Source organism: Saccopteryx leptura, chromosome 8 (assembly GCF_036850995.1).
Source record: "Saccopteryx leptura isolate mSacLep1 chromosome 8, mSacLep1_pri_phased_curated, whole genome shotgun sequence".
NCBI classification, from domain to species: domain Eukaryota; kingdom Metazoa; phylum Chordata; class Mammalia; order Chiroptera; family Emballonuridae; genus Saccopteryx; species Saccopteryx leptura.
The window spans coordinates 24,290,782-24,307,239 of NC_089510.1; the positions used below are offsets into that span (position 1 = coordinate 24,290,782).

The 16,458-nt window shown below is 41.1% G+C and overlaps 2 protein-coding genes across 7 annotated transcripts in view; both read left to right on the forward strand.

Annotated features, from left to right (window-relative positions):
- ARL13B (ADP ribosylation factor like GTPase 13B) overlaps window positions 1–6,572 on the forward strand; it is a 78,457-nt gene extending 71,885 nt beyond the window's left edge. For all 3 annotated transcript variants that reach the window (XM_066347577.1, XM_066347578.1, XM_066347580.1), the window contains one exon: window positions 6,337–6,572. In XM_066347577.1, the coding sequence (XP_066203674.1) occupies window positions 6,337–6,413 (77 nt within the window). In that variant the 3' untranslated portion in view covers window positions 6,414–6,572. The remainder of the gene's footprint in view (window positions 1–6,336) is intronic.
- A 5,415-nt stretch (window positions 6,573–11,987) lies between these two features.
- Window positions 11,988–16,458, forward strand: part of NSUN3 (NOP2/Sun RNA methyltransferase 3) — a 59,169-nt gene continuing 54,698 nt past the window's right edge. For all 4 annotated transcript variants that reach the window (XR_010746820.1, XM_066347622.1, XM_066347623.1 and 1 more), the window contains exons 1-2: window positions 11,988–12,131; window positions 13,133–13,242. Coding sequence is in view for 3 of the 4 variants with exons in the window: in XM_066347622.1 (XP_066203719.1) it covers window positions 12,117–12,131; window positions 13,133–13,242 (125 nt within the window). In the remaining variant the exon portion in view is untranslated. The remainder of the gene's footprint in view (window positions 12,132–13,132; window positions 13,243–16,458) is intronic.

Genomic DNA, 16,458 nt, shown 5'->3' on the forward strand with positions numbered 1-16,458 from the left:
TTTTCTGATTTACTTATTTCACTTCGTATAATGTTATCAAGCTCCCATCATTTTGCTGTAAATGATCCGATGTCATCATTTCTTACGGCTGAGTAGTATTCCATAGTATATATGTACCACATCTTCTTTATCCAGTCATCTATTGACGGGATTTTTGGTTGTTTCCATGTCCTGGCCACTGTGAACAATGCTGCAATGAACATGGGGCTGCATGTGTCTTTACGTATCAATGTTTCTGAGTTTTTGGGGTATATACCCAGTAGAGGGATTGCTGGGTCATAAGGTAGTTCTATTTTCAGTTTTTTGAGGAACCACCATACTTTCTTCCATAATGGTTGTACTACTTTACATTCCCACCAACAGTGTATGAGGGTTCCTTTTTCTCCACAGCCTCTCCAACACTTGCTATTACCTGTCTTGTTAATAATAGCTAATCTAACAGGTGTGAGGTGGTATCTCATTGCAGTTTTGATTTGCATTTCTCTAATAACTAAAGAAGATGAGCATCTTTTCATATATCTGTTGGTCATTTGTATTTCTTCCTGGGAGAAGTGTCTGTTCATGTCCTCTTCCCATTTTTTTATTGAATTGTTTGTTTGTTTGTTGTTGAGTTTTATGAGTTCTTTGTATATTTTGGATATTAGGCCCTTATCTGAGCTGTTGTTTGAAATATATTCTTTGTGTTCATTGAGTTGTTTTCTGAGCTCCCTAAATTGCCTTTCTGTGTTTTCTTGTATATCTCTGAGTATTTTTAGGATTTCTATTTTAAATTCTCTGTCGTTTAACTCTAAGGTTTCCAATATATTAAATTTTTTCTCCATAGATTTTTCCTCATCTATCTGTGTTACCTCTCTTTCTTTTGTATCCATGTTATTCGATTTTCTCTTCCTTAATGGCATCTGAGGGTGGTTTTGTTGATAGTATTAATGAGATTTAATAAAGAATAAAAAGTTAAAAAAATAAAAAATCGAAAAGAGTTATTTTTTTAAATTAATAATTAAATAAAGAAAAATAAAATAAAAATTTTTTTAAAAAAGGAAATTATTCCCCCCCCCCTTTTTTCCTCTCCTCTCCTCTCCCCTCTTTCTTGAGAAAATCTTGTGGTGAACTGTGAATTATATGGTACTAAATAGAACAAACAATGCCTGTAATGGAGGGCCTGAATTGGGGAGAAGTAATAAAGGGGCAAAAAAAAAGAAAAAAAGAAAAAAAAGGGGGGGTATGGACCCACAAAAAGCAAATAAGGAAGAAATTTGGGTCAAGAATAAAATGATTTGCTTTTAGGTGTTGGTTGACTAAGAGTTATGATGAGAGGAATAAGAGGAAAACAGGAAAATGGGGGGACAAATTAAAAAATTACTATTTAGTGGAACAAGAACTAGATAAAATGGAGAGCTAGGGATGGGAGCACTGCTAGTGAGTTAAAAAGGTGAAGTAAAAAAACCCCAAAAATGCCACAAACATAAGTTTGAGTCCCAGATAAGATAATGTGTTTGTTATTGAGGTTTGAATGAGAGGAGACGTAAAGGAGAAAGGAAGAAACTAATATAGAGGGAGAAAAGAAAGAGAGAGAGAGAATAAAAAGAGGGAACCACTAAAAGATGAAAAAAGAAAAAAGAGAGAGAGAGAGAGTTAAGGGTTTTGGAGTGCAACCCTCATATAGAGAAAGGAAGAGGAAAGAAAAGATAATGGGAGATGTAACACTTATGGGTAGTGTAGTTCAAGGAGAGGAAAGAGTAAGACCGGTAGAGAGTTAAACAACCAAATTGGAGGAGGAAAAAAAAAATCAAGAATGAAGATAAGAGAAACAAATGAACAAATATAATAAAATGGGATAGGTTATAAAGTCTGTGGATTATTCTTGATTTTGAGAGGTTATCTTCTTGCTTTTTCTTTTCTCTCCCTCTTCCTGGTCGGTGACTCTGTACCCCCGGTTCTGCCCCTTTGGCACGCTCAGGTAGAGGTTTGCAGTTGATAAGTCTCTATGGCAGTGTCATGTATTGTGCTTTAGTCTCGTTGGCAGTCGAGGCTCATTAGCATTTATAGGCTCCACCAGTGAGAGAGTCCGTGTTCCTGGAGCCTTTCTCCTAGTCTTTCCTTCCTCAATTAGTAGCCTGATAATCCAGCTATGGGGTTGCTGCTGCCTCTGCCTGGATAGTAAGAGGCTCAAAGAGCTGGCCACTCCCCACTCTATTCCCACTCAGCACAGGGCTCTGGGTAAGGCTCAGTCAGTCAGAGCTGCTAGCATAATCAGGCGGGGCTTCCGCCCACTCAAAGACCTCTGGCTCTGCCACTCTGTCCGGTAACACGGGCGGGCGCCCACTCCCGGGGCGGTTGGAGGAAACTCTCGCTCACTATCTGTGCGCGCAGACCAGGATATCAGGCCGGAAGTCTCACCCTCTGAGTGAAATCCCCACCTGCTCAGAAAAGTTCCGGTGTTGGAATTGGCTCTCGCTCCGTCCCCGTGCGCGGCTTTCCCAGGGCGCTGGGGCGGTTCGGAGATTCCGCTTTTGGCCCGCACAGAGGCCTCTGACTCTGCCCCTCTGTGGGATAACATGGGCGCACACTGCCGAGGCACTCGGAAGAATCTCTTGCCCACTCTCCGTTCGCACAGACCAAGATATCAGACCGCCGCCTCACCCTCTGAGTGAAACCCCGCCCGCACGGAAAAGTTCCAGCGTTGGAATTGGCTCTCGCTCCCTCCCCGTGGGTGGCTTTCCCAGGGTGCTGGGGCGGCCCGGAGATTCCGCTTTCAGCCCACACAAAGGCCTCTGACTCTGCCTCTCTGTGGGATAACACGGGCGCCCACTCCCAGGGCTTTGGAAGGAATCTCTTGCCCACTATCTGCGCGCGCCGATCTGGAGATGGGGGGGGGAATGGCTGCCCCACTTGTCTGTCTTTGTCTGGGTTTGGCGCAAGTATTAGCTTGTATTGCCCGGGTTGCCACAGGAACAGTTTTTCCTCGGCTTGGATCTCCGTGCCACAGCCTGGTTCGGCCGTTTGTGCCATGGCTTGGATCTATTCACCCCCTTTGCCCGCCTTAGTTTCTATATTCTCAGTTCCCAGTGAAAGCAGCCCTGTTTAGGTTAGTGAGGAAGGCGGAGCATTTCTTACTCCCTATTTCCTTCGGGGTTTGATTATATATTTAGCCAAGTTTTCGCTCGACCATACCTTCGGGTATATTGTGAAACATCTAGGCTCCAAGGATAGGTTTTTCTGTTTCTGGTTGAAGATCTTGTTGAGTTTTGGGGGAGATTTATCGGTATCGTTTCCTACCACGCCATTACTCTGACATCATCCTCGACCATTTCTGTTTATATATATTAATAGAGGGGAAAAAGAAGATATAATAAATTAAAATTTTTAATAAAAACATTTAATAATTTTTAGGGTTTATCATGAGATCTTCATCTGAGATGCTGATAGGTGCCAGTGTTATAATTGCATGCTCCTTTTCACCCTAACTTTGTACACATTTTTTTGCATTTGGTTCATGCAGGTGGACAGATACATGATGAACTAGTGTGGATTATTAAAAGTTAACTGTAATTGGCTTGGCACTAAATGTACTGTGATGAAAAAATTTGTTACAGTGAGATGGGAATTTTTAAGGCAGATTCTTACTTGTTCTTTGATCATAGACATTTACCTTGAGAATATTTTGATTCTACTTTTCTAATTGCTTTTATTGTCTGTAAAGCTCATTCAGTGTAATGGCTAAGACATGCATTCAGAGAAGAAATGAGAGTCTGTTTTCCCTTTGTAAACACTCAATCCATACATACTTCATTGATACGTATTATACACTATGAGAAATTTATCAGAGACTTATTCAAAAAATATTAAATGGACAAACTCAAGTATATTTTCAAATCTTAAAGCATGATCAAAGATAAGATTTTGTGTGTAGGATTATTACTCTTCAATCTTTCATGTTAAATGTGTTGAAACCGTTTATAAAAATGGGTATCATACCAGTTGGGCACTAGATCAGCTTATTTATAGTCCTTACAGTGAAGGCAAGAAAAAAACCTACGTTGTAGAATGATTTAAATTGTCTGGAAAAGAGCTAATACAAAATTAACTGCAGACATAAATAGTACTTTGGGAGGGTAAAAGATGCACCTTGACAGGTTCTCCTACCCAGAGACTGGTTCCCTCGGCTGGTTCTGTTCAGAACGTCTGCTCTAGTAAACTGGGACGGGACTTCCTGTGTTTGCCTGCCTGTCAGTCCAGTACTGGGGGCGCTGGTTTGTCCTCTGACCGCCGCCTGACTCATGGATCCAAGGAGAATTGTTGATTTTTCAGTCTGTTCAGCTGTTTACTTCAGGTTAGGATGTAGTGGCAACTTCAAGTTCCTTAAATGCTGTAATGCTTTTGTTAAGCTAACGTTTGTTAAGTTGAGCCCCTTCATACCAAATGGTGAGCTTGGGTTCTGAAAGTCCACAAGGAAAATTGCAATTTCGACAGAGAAGTTGACTGCGCACAGTCCTGGGGGAGGTCACGTGGCATGTCCTGTGGGTTCCGCAGAGGTGCTCAACGCAGCGTGCAGGCAGGTGGAGCTCCCGGACCGGGCCTCTGTCAGGCGAAGGTCTGTGGGTGAGGTACTTGCTATTCTCAGGCTAAGGCCAGATTGGTCAGTTCAAACCAAAACTGGAGTTTTGTTAAGTTCCATTCAGTGGTGGGGTTCAAAATTTAATAACCAGTTCTCTGCCCTAATAACCATTTTAAGTATAAAAAAACAATATACTAAAAGGTAGTTTATTATCTCATGCTCTCAACACTTAAAAAGAAACAATGAGAGGTACATAAAAGTAGATTATGTTATAAGAAAGAGTTTTAAAATATTAATGAAAAAGTATTAAATAATACCTGACAAAAAACAATAAACTTGTTAAGATATTTCCATATTGCTTCCTTTTTTAAAAAAAAATTTTTGAGGATCTGACAACAGTTAAGTCTAGTGTTGATTCATTCAAACCAGATTTATTGATTTTAGTGAGAGAGAGGAAGGGTAACAGAGAGAGAGAGAGAGAGAGAGAGAGAGAGAGGAACAATGAGCTGTTCCTGTGTGTGCCCTGACCGGGAATCGGAAAGGCAACTTTGATGCACGTCCGACACTCTTCACAGAGTTAACCGGCCAGGGCGGGGCCCTAGTGCTTCTTGATTGGCATCCTCACTTGCAGTTTTTTTCACCTGTGGACGGAATGAACATTACTGCAGGAACTTAGAATATGCTGTTGTGCAGATGAACATTAAAAAAGAATAAGGAATATAAATTTGTGATTTCCACATTGTGCAGCTGCCCAGGCGCCCACCTTAGAGAGAACCCTTTTAACACCCAGTTCGCCAAACTGAACAAAAAAGTAGGTATCAGTTCTGCCAAACCGGTGTGAACTGGCTGAATCCTACCCCTGGGCTTATCTGAGAAAAGGCCCTGGGAGGCAAGGGCGGGAGAGTGTTGACCGCAGGGGCCACTGGGAGGTCACAGCAGGAACTTACATTTACTTATGACTGCAGTCTGCTAGCCAGAGCATGTGCTTTCATGAGGGGCTACTATCTAAGGTCCCCCACAGGCCAGTTGGCCAAACAAAATGAATGCTAAGGCAGCAAAACCATGGAGTAGCTTAGCTAAACTTACACTAGACACATGTGGTACTGGAATGGGCCCCTAATACATTTTCAGCATATTTGTTTCAAGTGATCGGAACACCTATGCTTCCAGAATAATTATGAGGGCATAGGCCAGAGAGAATAATTACTGCAAGTTTAGATATGTTATTAAGTTTATAAGCTGTTTTGTGATATTGAAGGACTAGGAATTTACTATATAATACAAAATAAGACTTTTTTTTATATCACATATGATCTAAATCATTGAACTATACTGAAGCATCATTATAAAAGATCCCTACTTACCAGAACATTAAGATAATAATTACTTCTCCCCAAATACCTAGAAGTAATAGCCATTGGCTAAGAACATGGAAGGTACAAACACTGACTTATCAGGGCTTGGAACAGGGGCCATAGATTTGAATATTTGTTTCCTGTTCTCTTCTAATGTGAATGTGTAACTGGAAAGAAAAATAATAATGTATATATCAGATGCAGCTTTATATTAAATCAAGTAGACATTAACTTATAATCAAGAGTTCATTGTTGTGTTTTGAATTTATTCATATTTTCTTGGATTTTGATTCATTTTTCTATTCCCCGTTGCTTCATCTGTCAAGTCAGAATATTTTTAAGGTATTAGTTAGAAAGTAATTAACTATGTAAAAATATCTATTTACTATAACTATTTTGTGTTTTTGTTGCACCTTGTATACATAGATTTCTATGGGAAGCCGCTGCCTCCCCTGGCTTTGCGACACAGACCTAACAGTGATGTTCAGGACACGATCTCATAACCAAGTCCTGTGGACGAGCTGTCTTAATATCAGCAGACTGTACTAGAAGACCTTTTCTCAAAAAAGAAAAATCCTGAACATTGAGGACTGGGGCAAGATAACCACAGTGATCTCAGAAAGGAGATTAATAACCAAAGATATGACTGAGCTGATAATTACCTATCCATGTTGTTCATGGTTTAAAAAAAAAAAAGGGAAGCAAAATGACCAGCGGATGTGATGAGCATTCTGGACCAAGTAAGCAAGAGTTAGTATAGACTCTGGTTTATACATCCCTACTCATGGCATCCTCCTGAAATAAAAACCTTTCACAGAAAGAGCCAATGGACTTGCACTTCCATTAGCATTTAATAGTCTTTATTTCTGTACTTTAAACATTTTTTGTAAGATATATATGCATGGAAGGGGAATTCTTAGGAATTTGTAACCTAAATTTTTAACTTTTTATATTTTTCTAAAACTTTTGTTTAAGAATTTTAATTACTATGATATTGAGTGTATACTTTTCTATAGATGCTTTGTTTATATTGTGTCTGGAAAATAGAGTTGATTTACTCGACCAATATTAACTATACAAATGCTATATTTATATGTTTTGAGGTATTTTTTATAATAGTATTCTTGAAGTATACATCCTAATTTCACCTAATTTTAAAATAATACTTTTTAAAAATAGATTCTCAGATCTTTATTCTAACAAATATTATTTGAGAGCACTACCCAAGGAAAGAGTTGAACTTTTTGTTTTCTTTGATAATGATCCTAATAAATAAAAGAGACTTAAAAAATAAAAGTGTCATGTGAGATTATTATTATTATTATTAATTTAAGTGAGAGGAGGGAAGATAAGACAGACTCCCACATACACCCTGACCAGGGTTCACCCAGCAACCCCCATTCAGGGCCAATGCTCTGCTCAACTAAGGCTGATGCTCACAACTGAGCTATTTTTAGTGCCTGAAGCAGAGGCTCCACCGAGCCATCCTCAGGGCCTGAGGCCAGCATGCTCAAATCAAACGAGCCATGGCTGTGGAAAGAGAAGAGAGACAAAGAGAGAGAGAAGAGGGAGGAGGTGGCTGCTTCTCTTCTGTGCCCTGACTGCTAATCGAACCTGGGACTTCTACATGTTGTGTCAATGCTCTACCACTGAGTCAACTGGCCAGAGCCATTTGAGATATTATTGAAAGTTCCAATAAACCCCTATCTTAATGTCCTCGCATGGCCTCTTCTCTGTGTATGTTCTCTCCTAATGTCTCAATGTGTCCAAGTTTTTTCTTTATACTTATATAAGGACATCAGTCAGATTGAATTAGGACCCAATCGGAAGGCCGTTTAATTTAATCACTTCTGGAAAGACCCTATGTCCAAATATGTCACATTCTGAGGTACTGTGGGCTAAGGGCTTCAACATATGAATTTTGAAGAGTTAAGTTTCAGCCTATAACAAACAATCATATGCATATTCTGCATTTCATACATATATCCCCCTAAACATTTTTTGAAAGATTAAATACATGTCATTATGTTCACTTCCCAGTCCCAGTGGGTTGTCTGCTAGAGTTTGTACACACCACTTTGGAAGCTTAAAATAATAAAATGAGAGCCTCCGCTAAGTAGCTATTCACCTGAAGTCAAAGTCCAAGATTGCCAGTAACTATGCTTTGTTCTCTTGCATTGATGGCAGATTTCTCTTTTGTGTTTTTCTGCCATCCTAATACTCTCAATATCAGATTGTTCTACTACAAAGCTTGTCTTTTACCTTTTGACATATAAACCTCTATGTGAACATGAAGGTTTTTGAGAAATGTTTTATGTAAATATTAAAATTCACAAAACAGCATAGGAGGTAGTCTATAAAAGTTTACTTCTTCTGAAACACCTCTTAGATCAAATGATTTCACAATAAATTTGCTTAGATATGTAAAAATTATTTTTCTGTTTAGCAGTAAGTTCTTATTCTAGACAGTGAATTAATTTGCTTTGTAGTTTAAGCATAGTCTGAGTGCCAAATGGTATTTTTTTTTTTAAGTAAGTAGAAGGGAGATAGACTCCTGCATGTGCTTGACTGGGATCCATTCAGCAACCCCCATTGGGGGCCAATGTTTTTTCTTTTTATAATCAACCGAGCTATTCTCAGTGCCTGAGGCTGGTGCTTAGACCAGCTGAGCTATCCTCAGCACAGGGCCTATACTCAAATCAATCAATCCACTAGCTGAGAAAGGGGAAGAGAAGCAGATGGTGACTTCTCATGTGTTCCTTAACTGGGGATCAAACATCCACACGTGAGGGCAACACTATCCATTGAACCAACCAGCCAGGGTCACCAAATGATATTTTAATTAAGCCAATTGAAGTGTGCTGATATTTTGAGGGGAGATACAGGCACATATATAAATATAAGTGGATATGCACACAGCAAGAGCAGACAAACTCCTCTATGATTTTCTTAGTTACTAGAGGAAAGGAATCAGACTACCACCTTCTGATGATGAATAAACAGCAAATAAAAGAACCTAGAGGAACTTGCTGGGTAAATTTTTCTGCTCCTTAGCACAAAGAAACCATCTTTCCAAGACTGTGCCAATGGCTGTATCACTGCTGAGCAGTATCTTTACACCCTTATCAAGAAGGTAGTCAAGATATCCTGGAATACTGTCTCCCTGTTGTGTATTCTTATTCAGGTTAATTAATTTGACTATCTGCTTTGGAAATGAAAAGGGCTGAGTAGTAATTTTTTAGAAAAGATGAGTCCTCTTTAACACTCTAATAAACTTTCTGATATTTGCATCACCTCAGTTTCTTATATCATGTCTGCAATGATTTAAAACCAGTCTGATAACAGTTTTTATTCTTAAAACTCAATGTGGAGTATTGTTTACATTTCAGTAGCTATTTGATATGGGGTGAGGGAAATCTATTAACATTCTCATGATACATAATATTGATTCTAGATAGATTAATGAGTTAAATATTAAAGATCAAACTAAAAAAGGGGGGGACAGAAGTAGCTTCCCTTTATGCAAAAATATTTCCAAGCCCAATACCAAAGGAATTAATTAAAATCTCAATTGACTGCATAAAATTTTAGAATAGTTTAACATTTAAAGTGATGGTAGGAAAAATTAAGAGAATACTTGAAAATGTGATATAATTAACATCTTTAATATAAGTATAAATAAAAATATGAATAAGTGGACATGAGCAGATAATTTACAAAAGGAATATAACTAATAAGATTTTAAAACCTACCTAAACTAAAGATGTAATAAAAAATTAAAAGATTCTCAAATGTGCAGAGATTCCTGAGCAAAAATGTTTATCAAAAATGTTTATCAGTAACAGTGAGAGCAATATGATAACCTCATTCAAATATTTGGAACTTTTAGAAATTATGTATATAAAAAATTCTTAAGAAAATGCTTGTAGCCCGACCAGGCAGTGGCGTAGCGGATAGAGCATCGGATTGGGATGCAAAGGATCCAGATTAGAAACTCCGAGGTCTCAGGCTTGAGTGCAGGCTCATCCGGCTTGAGCTCAGGGTCACTGGCTTGAGCCCAAAGTCCACTGGCTTGAAGCCCAAGGTCGCTGGCTTGATCAAGGGGTCACTCACTCTGCTGTAGCCCCTTGGTCAAGGTACATATGAGAAAGCAATCAATGAACAACTAAGGTGATGCAACAAAGAATTGATGCTTCTCATCTCTCTCCCTTCCTGTCTGTCCCTATCTGTCCCTCTCTCTGTCTCTGTCACATACACTAAAAACAAAATGCTTATTAAAAAAATATATTGGCCCTGGCCACCTGGCTCAGTGGTAGAGCGTTGGCCTGGCGTGCAGGAGTCTCGGGTTCGATTCCTGGCCAGGGCACACAGGAGAAGCGCCCATCTGCTTCTCCACCCCTCCCCCTCTCCTTCCTCTCTGTCTCTCTCTTCCCTTCCCACAGCCAAGGCTCCATTGGAGCAAAGTTGGCCCGGGCACTGGGGATGGCTCTATGGCCTCTTCCTCAGGTGCTAGAATGGCTCTGGTTGCAATAGAGCAACGCCCCAGATGGGCAGAGCATCGCCCCCTGGTGGGCGTGCCGGGTGGATCCCGGTTGGGCGCATGCGGGAGTCTGTCTGACTGCCTCCCCGTTTCCAACTTCAGAAAAATACAAAAATAAATGAATAAATAAATAAAAATTTAAAAAAAATATATATATACTGTTTTAATCAACCTTGGAAATGCATAAAATTAAAGAAATACACCAAAATGTTCATAGTGGTTATCTCTAGTGACATTATGCCTAATTTACATTCTCATAGGCTTTAAACAAGTTTGTTATTAATGAGCACTCGTTTATTTAAAATCCGAAAAAAGAAATATCCTAAGTCACAAAACAATATAATAGAATGAATATGATCTCTTTCCAAGCATAACACATCTCCTTTCCCTAATAGGAATATAGCATATATGATTTCTAATAGTGCCATAAAAATCTTTTATATGTCTACATTGCAAATGTACTACCATACTAATTCATTAATAACCACAAAATATATTATGTAATAACCAGAAAGAGATATAAAATTTCTACATATAGAGGCTGAAAGGTAGTTTTCCCAAAATATCCAACAAACTGGAAGCATTTAATCATTTCACTTCTTAATACTATATTTTCTTTCCCACCAATTCTAAATTTCTTTTTAGATTACTGGAGAACTTCAAAAAATAAATATATTAAGCTTCAAATCACATTAGTGGTAATAACTTTTATCTGTTTACATTTGCACTTATACAACTACACTGATATTTTGAGTCGCAAGGGTCTTGAAATCATGATATTCATTAAATATTAAGAATTATATTTAATACTGATTTTTTTTTCTGATGACTTGCTGATTGCTGTTACAATGGAGCAACTCAAGAGTAACAGTAAAAGAGCAAATGAACTGCTGTTCTGATCCGAATAAGTGTACCCACCTCAGAACCAGTAACACTGTCCCTAGTGAAGGTGGGTGAGGTGGTAGGGTCATTTCGATCTTCAGGCATTTGTTATCAGAACTTGATAATTATAAAGATCATGCCTAAAAATAATACACAGCAGCAACTAACATTTGGGCTTTTACTGTTTTCTAGCATCTACGCTAAACGCTTTACTTGTTTATTTCAAACAATTTAATCATATTACCCTGCCTGTTAAAATAGAGAGACAGTATTATTCCAATGGGCCAGCCATCTCTAGAAAATGTGTAATAACCTCTTTTTCATCATATACATCTTTTCAGCCTGAGTTCTGAATGTCTGGGCTAACGGGGTTCATTAGATTTGGCAGAGCCTCTGAGAATATTTTAAAACAACGATCACGCAACAAAACCTAATTGTGATAAAGATACCCATTCTTTGAGGAAGTCCCTTGCACGCAGAAGCCAGAGACCAAGCGTGAGTTTCGGTGCGCGTGCGCCCAAGGGCCCAGGCCACGCCCCCAGGCGTAGACACCGCCTCCTCTAGCCCCCGACAGAAGTCACCGCTCCATTGCCTATCGCGAGATCTAGGCCTTCTTGGCGAGATTTCGACAACGCAGGCTTAGAGGTATCTCGCGAGTGTTGAGCCGGAAAAGCACGGCAAGGAAAGGAATTCTGGCGAAGCGCGCAAGTCTGGCTGTTCTTTCGGCTCCTTAGCGCTTTAGTTGTCAGACGGTGTAGACCTCTTGTTTGTTTGCCCTGGCGAGATGCTGTTGACCCGGGTGAGGGCTGAGACTCAGACGGCGCCATTGACCGAACCGGACGCTTCTTGAAGGGCCTACGTGGGGAGGGAGGGAGGTGGGATGGGGGGATTCAGGGATTGCCGCGTTTCTGGGGTTCCCCGGGTCCAGAACTCCGGCTGGGGGCGTTCCCGGTCCAGAACTCCGGCTGGGGGCGTTCCCGGTCCAGAACTCCGGCTGGGGTTTCCCGGGTCCAGAACTCCGGCTGGGGGCGTTCCCGGTCCAGAACTCCGGCTGGGGTTTCCCGGGTCCAGAACTCCGGCTGGGGGCGTTCCCGGTCCAGAACTCCGGCTGGGGGCGTTCCCGGTCCAGAACTCCGGCTGGGGGCGTTCCCGGTCCAGAACTCCGGCTGGGGGCGTTGCCGGTGGTTTCGCTGCAGCCCCCGCCCCGGCCCCGGCCCCAATGAGCTCGGTGCCGCCCGGCGCCCCGTTCAGTGCTGGCTCCGTGCGGCGGGAGCGGAGTGCTGCTGTGTCCCTGCTCTCCCGGCCGCTGGGGACAGTGCCCGTGCCCTAGCTGGCCCCCATGAGCTTTTCTTGAATGAGTAAACGAAGCAATTGCAAGGAAGTTGCCGAGGAAACCAGAGTGACTTTTCTTCTAAATGAAATTTATTTTGGAGAGTCGACGTTTAAAAAATATTGCAAAGATGATACAGACTTCCCAGATGCTTTTCACCTAGTTTCCCCTAACGTTAACATCTAGAGTGACTTATTTAACTTGACGTTGTTCTTTTGACTTATTTAAGTCGGCTTTCTGCTTTTACCATTGCTTTACATTTGTTTGAGCAGTAGTCATTAGGAGAAACATTTTTTTAAAAATAAGTACATAGAGTACGGTATAATACAGTTTGCTTATTTGTGCAGTCCTGCTCCCATTGTAAGAACTAGTTAATCAGCTAACGTGTTAAGAAAAAAGACTGCTCCTCTTGAAGGTCTCTAAATTTGTAACATCATCGGGCATCAGCAACTTTTTTCTTATCATCGTAGCTGAAAGCAGAATCAGAGAGGAAGCTTGCCAAACAGATTTGCAAAGTTGTATTGGATCATTTCGAAAAGCAATATTCCAAAGAACTTGGAGATTCCTGGAACACTGTAAGGTTAGTATAATTCATCTCTTGATGCTTTGTGATAGAAGAAGAAACCCTTTTGGAGAGGGGTGCTGTGAGGAGAAAAGATAAAGGGATCTAAACTTGCCAGCCATTTCCTCCCAAGGCTACAGAAAGGAAGAACTAGAAGGAAATAGATTAAGTCCTAGGAGCATAGAAAGGGGAGATAAAAAAAAACTTTGTAATGATAGTAAACTAAAATTGTTATATCCTTGCCTTGAGCAATTGCTTTGATCTTTGAAATAGGAATGCCCAACAGACTGACAAAGTAATTATACTATAACAGAAAAAAAAAATCTTTAAACTTGTGAAGAAGATATTTGAGTAGTTTCTGAAACAAGCTAATACAACAGATTTTTCAAGCCAACACTGCTTTATCTCAGTTACAGTTCCTTTTGGTAATCATATTTCTTCCCTTTCAGTTACTGGCTATGTTTTGAACACAAGTTCATGCATGCACACAGGCGTATACATGCAGATTCTTTAAATGGACTATAGGAAACAAGCACTTAACCCACAGAAGTAAGGCAGAGACGTCTGATTTGTATGTCTGATGAGTTTTGCCTTTTGTCAGAATGTTCCTCTATGGGCCCTTCACATTAAGTTCCCCGTACAGCAAACCACTGTGCCTTGAGCAAGACAGTCCCTGTGTTCATTTTGTTAGGCTGGTGTTCACCAGGGAAGAGGAGGTTGGTTAAAACTATATAGACCTCTGCATAAGTATCCTGATAGAAATAAGCAGGAGTACCTGGCCTTCTCTAAGAAACTGATGGTGCCAACAAAAGCCTGAGGAGAAGCCAGTCTTGTTGACTAACAGCAGCAGGGGTCCTCAAACTTTTTACACAGGGGGCCAGTTCACTGTCCCTTAGATCATTGGAGGGCTGCCACATACAGTGCTCCTCTCACTGACCACCAATGAAAGAGGTGCCCCTTCTGGAAGTGCGGCGGGGGCAGGATAAATGGCCTCGGGGCCACATGCGGCCGTGTTTTGGGGACCCCTGATAGGGCCTAGGCAAAAGGAGCCGGGCATTTTAGCCTGAGGGAAGAGAGTGCACTGTTTGTATAGTTAGGGGCAAAAACCCAGTGTGTGTGTGTGTGTGTGTAATATATATATATATTTTTAATTTTTTATTAAACTCATGAAGTTTTCAGTATGCAGAGATACTCAGAATGACCCAGTAACAAAACACTTGCTGCATACTGTAGCATCCACCGGGTATGAGAACAAACGTCGGAGACTTTCAGGAGTTAAGATGTTACTTTATTGGCCAGTTTAACCTGCGCAGGGGCGAACTCCCAAGATGTCTGGAGACACCGTGCCCACAGGATCTGCAAATGGAAACCGCCCCTGAAGCTTACAGCCAAGCCCTTATATATCCTAAGTGAGCAAGCATAGACAGAAGCAGATGTGGCAGTTTAGCTATTGGCTAGGGAGGTCACACGCAGCATAGCAACAGGGGCCGGTTTTAGCTTAGTGGCGAATTTCAAACCTAAACTTCTGATAAGGGTCTCTGACCTTCTTTGTTCCCAGTCTCACAGGAGCCATATCAGCACTCCCTGTTCCTTCAATAGTTACACTCTTTGGCAGCCCCAGTACTCCCTGAATCTAGCACATACTAGGTGCCACCCAGTACTAACTCTGTGTGATCTTCAGAGTCAGTTGACGCAGTCCGTTTTCCATTTTCACTGGAGGGAACTCCCCAGAGTTTAAGTACCTTTCCTAAAGTAATTCATCTAGTAAGTGGCGCAGCTGGAATTTCTGTCCAGACTTTCTGGTTCAAGAACTTCCATTGCTAACTTCTGTATGCCTCTCCTACCTGGGATGGAATTAGGCACACATGGATGATTTTTAAAAACATATTTCAAGCGGTATATTGTCTTCAGACTTAGTAATCTGGCTACCCACACCCTTTAATGAATTATTTTTATATTTAATGTGCTCAGAGTTATAAATTATTTGACCCTAACCCAAATGGGCATTGAACCTCAAATCCATTTAATTAGCTGTGCCTTTTGCTCCATCTACGTTTTTGGATTTTCATAGTAATTTCAGTTTTGCATAAACATGTGCTAAATTTGCCATAGGAAAAATGAAGGCTTTCTCAGTTTAGAAAGTAGTGTGAGCCTGTCAAAGAGCACGGGAAAAAAGAACAAATATTTTTTGTTTTTTTAACTTTATTTGCAAGACATAATGTCTGCAATCTAGTACGCAGCATCTACTCCCAGGGAAAGGTGGGTGTATTTAAGTTCTACCCAGAAAGTAATTGACTCAACTTACTACAGGAACTTTTCAGTTACAAAGCAGAAGATAACTGTTTTGTATAACCTTTCTTGCGGAGTCCCCCTCAAAGCAGCCCTTTCAAGCTGGAGTGGACCCTGGTTGGTTTCCGCTCTGCCTGTTGCCTCTGGGTCTCCTTCAGTGAGTGCTTCATGGCAGGACTTTGGACTTCCCTCAGTAGACCGCCATTCTGAGCTGTGCAGTCCTTCCCAAGCTTCAGCCTCGTTCTTCTAAGTGTTTCCTGGTAACTGCACTTAGTTTTACACCAGGCAGATTTAAAAGCATGTTATTATTTCTCCTTTCCAAACCTGTGTTGCCAGTGGCTACTTTCATCCTTTATCTCAGTTGAAGGCATCTCCGTGGATCTAGTTTTCGTTTCTTTCCCACACCTTCACTGCCTTTGTAGTAAAGAATGACCCTTACTCAAAAACGGGTCTGGCATTTGTCCTCAGCTCCTCGGAGGTGACCTGTTAAGCAAGTCTTACTTAAGAGTGTCTTTGGTTACCTGGGGGCTTGGGCCGCCCAGGAAAGTGTAGCATTCTGATTTCTGGTGAGGGCTATGGGCCCTGAAATTAGCTTGACCTCTGGCCTTTGATCTCCAGGTCTGGAGGGGCTGCAGACGAAAGCATAGCCACTTGGGTTGTCAGTCATCTTTGTGTGACTGAGCCCCAGTGAAGTGTAGATAGCAAGGCTCTGGTGAGCCTCAGGTTGGCAGGTCTCGACCCGTTTGTATCAATATTATCGCACATCTTTGCTGTGAACAGTTATCCTTGTCCGTATTTCCACTGGAGAGCGGGCAGCCGGAGCTTCCTGCTTTGATCTTTTCTTACTCTGAAGCATGCGTCTCTTACCCAGGCTGATTGTAATCTGAATCTCTTTGCTGTGAGAAACCATGAGAATAACAGTTCTTTGTGTCCTCCTAGCTAATA